This window comes from Zingiber officinale, chromosome 1B (assembly GCF_018446385.1).
Source record: "Zingiber officinale cultivar Zhangliang chromosome 1B, Zo_v1.1, whole genome shotgun sequence".
NCBI lineage: Eukaryota > Viridiplantae > Streptophyta > Magnoliopsida > Zingiberales > Zingiberaceae > Zingiber > Zingiber officinale.
In genome coordinates this window covers 92806990-92815646 of record NC_055986.1, presented here as the reverse complement: position 1 = coordinate 92815646, position 8657 = coordinate 92806990, and the positions used below count along the sequence as shown (strand labels likewise).

At 36.9% G+C, this 8657-nt stretch overlaps 1 protein-coding gene across 1 annotated transcript; it reads right to left on the bottom strand.

The window, feature by feature from the left end:
* Positions 1-1117: 1117 nt before the first annotated feature.
* LOC121969869 lies at positions 1118-7861 on the bottom strand. Its single transcript, XM_042520159.1, has 10 exons — positions 7583-7861; positions 5107-5519; positions 4902-4985; positions 4295-4819; positions 3257-3392; positions 3010-3172; positions 2800-2928; positions 2527-2721; positions 2171-2293; positions 1118-1552 (listed from the first exon to the last, which is right to left on the bottom strand). The coding sequence occupies exons 2-10, from the start codon at positions 5363-5365 to the stop codon at positions 1436-1438; spliced, it is 1731 nt and encodes a 576-aa protein (XP_042376093.1). The 5' UTR covers positions 5366-5519; positions 7583-7861; the 3' UTR covers positions 1118-1435.
* Positions 7862-8657: the final 796 nt, after the last annotated feature.

Below are 8657 nucleotides of genomic sequence, written 5' to 3'. Positions count from 1 at the left end.
GTGCATGAGAAGAAGATGAGAGTTGCAGGGATGATGATGTTAAGGTGAATGTGCACACATACGAGGATAAATAAAATAAGAAATGAAAACATTAGAGTGAAAGTCAGAGTTGGACCAATTGAAGGAAAACTTTTAGAGACGCATTTAAGATGATACAATATGTACTTAGACAACTAATAAATACTTCAATTAGACGATGTGAAATTATGACAAAAAAATACACATTAAACTAGAAAGAGAAGACAAAAGAAACTTAATTAGTAATAATAAAATAAAATAAAAGTTATTTAGATATAGATGATAATATAATATGAGATAAAATCCAATGGCGTAAGAGGATTCATATGACTGACCTTATCTAGTGGGATAAGACTTAATTATTGCAGTTATTATAGAATGGTCAAGCTAAAAATTATTATATTGTAAATAATTTTAATTTGAATATATTCAAATTAAAGTTCGAATAATTTAAACCAGACTTAAATTTGAGCTATAGTTGGATTTTGTAAGAAATAAGATTCAAATCAGTCGTATCGAACTTGAGCTCGGAATTTATTTTGAATAAGCTCGAACTAAAATTATTTGTATTTTAAAACTTTGAATCAAATTCAAATATCACACGCATTTTTTTAACTCAAATTTGAAAATTAGTATTTTGATACTATTAGACTTCATTCAGTTCTTTTGCACCTCTGAGAGGGGGCAGCATGCATGTTCTAAGATGGTGCAGCAGCTCAAAAGGAATGGGTGTTGGTGTGATTTCGAGCCTTAGTTCTTCACCAGGATAAGAGAATAACATGTTTTGAAATATTAGCATGCCTTTATATTTTAATATAATTAATTTTTTAACCATTAAAACTAATAGATATATACTTGTTATATAAATTTTCCAAGATGTCATGGAGATACAATATATTTTGGGGCAACACAATTAATTTATGATGTTTTGATGCGTGTAGAGAGTCAATAATGAATATATTATATTGGCATTTAAAAAAGAAAACCCTATAATAAGAGATTTGAATTAACTTAACATTATGATATAACACAGATATTGTCGACTTTGCTAGCTACTTAGTGATTGATAGCATCATGGCAAAACCCCAAAAGAGAATCCTGGTTTGGAGAAAACATTTATTTTTCAGGTTTGGCATACAAATACATGTTAAGGTTTCCTCATAAACACTACTGATGAAAACATCCTTTTGGAATTTTCCTCTATTACAGCAACAAGAACATGATGTGCTTGTCATCACTTCAGGGACAACAGTATCTAGAGGCCATTTCACCATTTCTCATCATCATCATCATCCAAGTAACTAAGCTAATTGAATGCTAAATGAACAGCGTGCAGATGCAAGTTCCTGTGTCTTGTGAATTTTATTGGCTAGCCAAGAATTTGGTTTCCAAGCTTAGCTCCCTATTTTGAGTCCAGCTACATGTCTTGGTCAAGCATCATGAGTGTTGGTATTTGCCCATGGTTAACAAAGTCCACTTTGTTCATCCTCACACAGCAAAGGACATGCTCTGGTAGTTCCTCCTGCTTCTGTGCCTGCATCAGTTTTTTTATCCATGAAACAGCTTTAAGTTGTTCCTCATGTTTATAATGAAACGGAGCACATTGTGCACTATATATAATGTGATGTATGCAGTCTTGGCAACACATTAGAATTTTGCTATTTTGCCAAGTGATCAAAGCTCAGGACAAAGTCCACCAGGATGGAAAAGATTTATGACTCAACAGGCTTTATTAAAATTTGTCTAGACCTATCCATATGAATCTTAACCCTCTTTTCCAAAGTCTAGAACGCTAATGATAGCCCAAGGGAGAGATAAAAGTCATTACATTGACTCTATATAGTTCAGACAAATGCGACTTCGTGATGACACCAAAGTTCAGGTACAAAAACTGCCATTATTGCATATTTCCATCAACACCTGTAATGATCCACACCAGACTTGACAAAAGTCTCATTGTAGAGTTCATAGTGAATCCGTATCGCATCATAAACTCATACTACTACATGTATTGGAATGATACAAGACCTAAGAACTTAGCACTTTCTCATTTGGTTTCTTGGTAGAGCTTTAACAGCATGCCAAATCTTGCCAAGCTAGTGAGCTAAATCCAATTTAACACATACAAAAACTAATTGTTTGCTTTCTTTACCTGGATGGTTAAACCCAGCTCAAGTATTCCATACTTCAACCTTTCTTTGAATGCTTCAAGACCCTTTCTCGAAATATAGCTAAACCAATGAACATCCAGGTCAATTTCAAAGTAATTTGAACCCTGCATATTGAAGGAAAAAAAAATAGTTTGTTGTTCATGAATACCAAACAAAAATACAGTCGATAAAAAAAAAAATCATGCTACTCTATAGAAAATGAACTTGTAGAACTTTTAGATAGATATGGAAGCATGGTTAACTAATTCCATTTATATTTGAATAAGATATACACTTGGAATAATGATTCTTTCACCACCATGTAACATGTTAAATAGCCTATTTTTTAGGTGTTTACCTGGTAAAAGTTGTGCTGAGGCCTTGACAGCACTGGTTTTTCATTGTAAGCCTGTACAAGCTTCTTTTCTGCAGTATTCAAGTGGAGATCCTCAGGATTGGCTAACCCAGCCAAAATTTTCAACCTTTCTCTATAAGGAACAACCAAGTCTATCGGAAATCCTTTAACTTTTTCTACTTCATCATCTATGAATCGCTGACGAAAATTGTGCAGTATCAATAAAATTGTATTTAACACACCAAGCAATTAGTACAAACTTATGGAGCAACTTACCCTAATGCTGTCCTGAAATTGTTGAGAAATATCTTTGTCAAAATTGTCAGATACCTTGAAGTAAAGCACAAGGCTGACTCCTTCTCCATCGCTATCACCAAGAAACATAGCAGCAGGATAAGTTGGAAGCTGTCAATTTTGGAGGAATTTTCATGAGTCAAAAAAGAAAGTATATCTGTACAGAAACAAATTCATTAACTTAAATTATACTTGGATGTTAACAATAAGCAGAGAGGGAACTTTCTCATGTGGCTTCACTAGTGGAAGCTCAATGTGCTGAGCAATGTGGTTTACTTTGCATGGACAGAAGAACAAATCTATTCCAATTGGAGTGTATGGACTACAACTGGGAGCAGGCACTTTTCTTCTATCTCTGGATAAGAACATTGTAAGTTATCAATTAAATGCATATTGATATGCAATTTGACATGACCACAAGTGCATAACATATTCATGCCTGAAATAGCTCTCCCCTCTAAGTTTGAAGGAAGAAGGTTCGAGGATAGAGCAGCATCCCTGCATGAGTTTTTCACTGGTTGAGAATGGAACCAATAGTCCTGCTTTAGGATGATAGAGGTATTTCTTTGAAGAACCTGTGTCAAAATCCAAAATCATGGATGAAATATGTAGATATTTTTATATAGGCTATCACACAACAACAATAACCAAATAAAAGCAACCATAAGACAGTTTCATGCTGACCTTGCATATACATGAATGGTAAATAACATTGCTGCATATGCACCTATTAAACTAGATTTTGAAGGAGACTTGATAGGGGCCGTATATAACATAGGTTCATTTAAATCAATTTAGATTGAAATCTTATACTCCGTGTGACAGTTTTTACTTAAACACTTGTTTGCAAATAATAGATATTTCAGATATTGATTATATACATAATATTTATTTCTATAATGTATTTTACATTGTTGACTAATTTTTAATTATTCCATTTCATGTGTTTTGCATTGTATAATTGGCATTGATTTTATTCTATGAGGAAGTAAGAATTGATATGTACATATACATTATTGCATATATAAATATGTTTTAATATTTTAACACAAATCACATATGCCATTGCATATCGCCTATGTGCTACATAGTGAGTCAAGTGTACACTGCCTACATATGCTCTTTGAAAGCTTGGTATATAGAATATCAATGCAAAAAGAGATTTAGAGTAAATTCAGGCAAGAGAAATGAATGGGTAATATTTGTGATTATAAATGATGATGTTAGAAGGACAAGCAAACTCAGTGATGTTTGTGCCAACATTCTGCTGACTCCATAATTGACTGGATTCAACACATCTTCTAATATTCAGGACTCCTTACCTATCCCGCTCTAACCTGTGCGGGACACTACATCATGGAACCTTGTTGGACATGTGTAAAGACATAGAAAATGAGGTGCGGTTAGACTCATGTACTCAAGTCTAAGTAACATAGAATACAAATGAAACAATGGAAGAGAAAACAAGTTTACTTACAAAATTCAGAGACATCTTCTCCATCTTTAGATTTTCTCCCGAATGATAGTCTGATCACTGCGGATCTCCGTTTCTGACATTGTGGGCTAGCGCTAGGAAACTGTTGGACCTTATCATTAAAGCTGATGAACGAAACTGAATGAGGTGGACAAGATGAAGTCAACTTCTTCGACGTGCTTTCACAATTGTTTTCATCTGTGTTTTCTCTATTTTCTTTTAATTCTTTAAAACTACCACAAATATCCTCTAAGACCCTTTTCATCTTGTTACAGCTCTCAATCTGATTCCTAAGCTTTGCTTCACCAACCTTTTCCAATGTCACTCCATCTGCATTTGCTAATTCTTTTTTGCTGAAAAGCACTTCGGTTTTGCCCACGTCTGTTTCTATGAATTGCTCAACTGCCACACTAATTGGAGTGGCTTCATAAAGTTCCTCAAGCTTACACACAGCATCTACTAACATGGATGCATTTTCATGGGGAACAAATTGCGTACCAACTGAACCATTTACAGAGGGAAGAACATCTACATAATATTGAATGATTAAGAAACATTGCTCATTTAGCATTACCATAGTAAGATCACAATCACTATACTCGAATAATACCTCCACAAACACTACTGAAGTCATCATCAGACTCAGAGTCTAAAATACTGACGGAATCAAACCATACTTCTTCTTGGCATATCACTGCAAAATTTCAAGACCCTGTCATTTTGTTTCTTCCTATAAATCTAAAATCAAGGGATGCAAACTAAGAAATAAATTCACAGAAGGACTGGGCTGGAAGTTTTGAGAATAAATTTCATACCATTCGCCTCCATCTGCCTGTGATTCCACTGCATTTGTGTAAGATGAAATGCATGATTGGAAACTTTAGATTTCCGGCAAGATGCTGAAGTCTTAACACAAACAAACTGGCTGCAAGCAAATTGATTTCCTATATGACTTTTCCTAGTAGCAGGTGCATCAGGAACTGATGCAGAAATTTTTCCATGGTATTTTCGGAATCGAAGAGAATATTTTCTGGGTCTATGTCTTCTTTTTGATGTTGATACACAAGAACCCATGGTAGTAAATTAATATTGTGTCCTAATAGAAAACTCTTGGTATTAACTTAATCAGATGGAACTCATTCTTTGCAGTAACATGCACTACTTTTGTGCATGCTTATGGATGGATGCATCTGCTACCCAGATGCTGAGAGATCACTATTTTGTGATCCTGCAAGATGCAAAGAACAAGACATTAATAGAGAGAAATGTATTTAGCAGCATAGATTAGCTTGTATAAGTACGTGTTTGCCAAGAGATGTCAACCTATGTCAAGTTAATCTTCATAGTATTAGAAGAGAACTGTCAATTGATCAAGAGTAGTAACTATGACTGATGCATATAGATAGAGTTCTCCCTTAATTGAGTAGGCATGGAAAGGAAGCAAAAGTACAATGAATTCCTGTAAATTCTAATTCCATTATTTTTTAAGAAGTCCTTGTTGACAGATGCGCTAACGGCTTTGTCTTGAAGATTACTTTAGAATTGGTGTTGTGGGATAGAGAATAAGTCTTCCTCACTAATGGTGGCATTATCCATGTAGGAACTGGTTCGAGGCTATACCCTATAATTCACAAGAACTTTCAAGGAGAGGTAAAATGACAGGTTACTTTACCATGATCTGATAGCTAAGGCAAATTGAATGCATTCCACTTTCTAAAATTGAACTCTTAGAAGGCCAATGCAAATTACATCAGTAGACAAAGATGTTTAACATCCACCATATTGATAGCAGAAGTGCTTCTAAAACCACTGGATGGAATTGGAAAACACTCTTAACTTGCTAGAATTTATCGCCTTAAATTATGCATTTATAGGTTCAAATCTAGTGTGTCTAAAATATAGAATAATCTCAACTGCAAGTCCACCTGGTGGAATCTTTACCTTATTTGATTGAATAACACAACTACAACAACAACCAAGCCTTATCCCACTAGGTGAGGTCGGCTATATGAAGAACACAACTAGTCAAAGAAAAAAAAATACAATTTAATGTGATTCAACATGAGCCTAAGCCTATGGAGAAAATCTAAAACTATATAATATAAGGAGCAGCAACAGAACAAATCAGGATTTTCACCGTGTATGTGAGACGCAACCCCCAAACTTCTCTAGCAACACTGATGGAGAAAAGTCTCTTAATGCTCTCCAAATATTGAAAACTCTCCCCAAGATGAAAAGTGAAAACCCTCCTCTACAATCTTTTAGTATCCTACAATCTCCATGTGCACCCAATAACATCTCCTAGGCTTCAACATACTTTTCACAAATTTATTTAGCACTTGGCTCATAACCGAGACTCTTAGCCCTTGCCAAACCCAACACATTTTCCAAATCAGAGTTCAATAAAATCAATAAGAGACAACAACAACAACAATAATGACAACAGCAAGTCCCAACTAATTGGAGTTAGCTACAAGGATCTGAGAATCCACCTCAATAATAAGGATAAGGTACATTTCCTTAAGTACAACGAGCCTAAAGATCTATAAAAACTGCAAAATATGCATTCTACAGCAAGCAAACCAGACCAAACTAACTTTGAAAGCAAGCAACATCACTAAATATGAAAGTAATATGGGCTAAGAGATTTGATGTGATGAAGACAAGACAAAAGAAAAACATTAAAAAAAATGACAACTTACCAAGTCTGAATAATTAAGAACAACAAAATTTTGCAAATGTTCTACAAAAACATGTTGTTTGACTAAAACAGTTGACAGAACAAACCAGAAAATCAAGATCCAACAGCCAAGCAAACAACTGTTAAAATATATATAAAAAGTTAGAAGATTAGGTGGTGTGAAACCTCGAGCTAAGAAGTATTGAATTTGTTAGGCAAGTATTTAATGAAGAAGTTGACTTGGCATTTTCATAGCAAAGGAACTCCACAATCAACTTGGCATTTTCAATCTTCTAGATGAGAGAAAAAGGCAGTGATAAAGTTTTTGAAAAATAAAATTCCGACTTTATGTATCAAAAAGAGTAGACGACGCAAAATAGCAACCGGCATTTTAAAAAGCAGCCCCAAGCTGCACTACCAAGGACAAAATAAGAAACAGATTTTCGAATCAAAAGATGGATCAGCGTCAAAAACACCTCAAACAGGAAAACAAACCTAATCTCAACGACACTAATACGAGAAACACCATGAACGAACGATACATCCATCTTTGGAGGGTAAAAAAAGATTTTGGAGCAAAAGAGGAATTTTGAGGCAGGAATTTATCAAACCTGCAAGCACATCGATTATGAGCTCCACTCCATCAAGCGACAAGGTGAGTGAGATGGAGATGGATCTCCGGCGATTGCACTGCTGCCCATCGGACGGAGACGAGAGCTAGAAGGAAAGGAGCCAGCGCAATTTATAGCTCCCTATCATGAGACCAGATCCTCTGCGCCCGCCTCCCGTGCGCCCTCTGCGCCCGTCGCTACGCGACAAAAAATCCACGCGCTAAGCACGTGCGTTTCTCCGCTCCAGTAATAAAACTCAACTCCAACGCACACATATCGCTTCCTGCTGATCGGTCTGTTGACCGATCAACAAGAATGCTGATCGGTCAGCAGACCGATCAGCAGGAATACTGATCGGTCTTGCTGACCGATCAGCATTCCAGCAGGAAGGTTTTATTAACTTTTTTTAATTCCCACCGGCAGGAGCCAACCACCGCAGCACAGGTCGAGCTCAAGCACAATTTCGCTGCTGACAAAGATTACAAGAGGCCCGTGAGCAGCAGCGTGTCATGCTCCTTGGAGCCTAACTCGCCAGGTTTATTGAACGACGACTTTGATGCTGAGTCCATCCTCGACGAGGAGGTTGAGGAGGGCATCGACAGCATCATGGGCAACCTCAGCGTCAACACCCCTTCCGAGGAGGACAACAACAATGGACTAAGTAGTGGTGGTTCCTCTATCAATCCCCTTCTTCGTAGCCTAGTCGGATGTAGAATCAGCGGTGGCGGTGCTGGCCAGCTTGAGCTGGGGCTCAGGCTACGGCTCAGTCATAACTTGCAGTGGGCTTTGAAGACCCAGGTTAATAAAGCAAACATTTTCCTGCTGGAATGTTGATCGGTCAGCAAGACCGATCAGTATTCCTGCTGATCGGTCTTGCTGACCGATCAGCATTCTTGCTGATCGGTCAACAGACCGATCAGCAGGAAGCGATATGTGTGCGTTGGAGTTGGGTTTTATTACTGGAGCGGAGAAACGCACGTGCTTAGCGCGTGAGTTTTTTGTCGCGTAGCGACGGCGCAGAGGGCGCACGGGAGGCGGGCGCAGAGGATCTGGTCTCATTTCGTTGGGGGCTTCC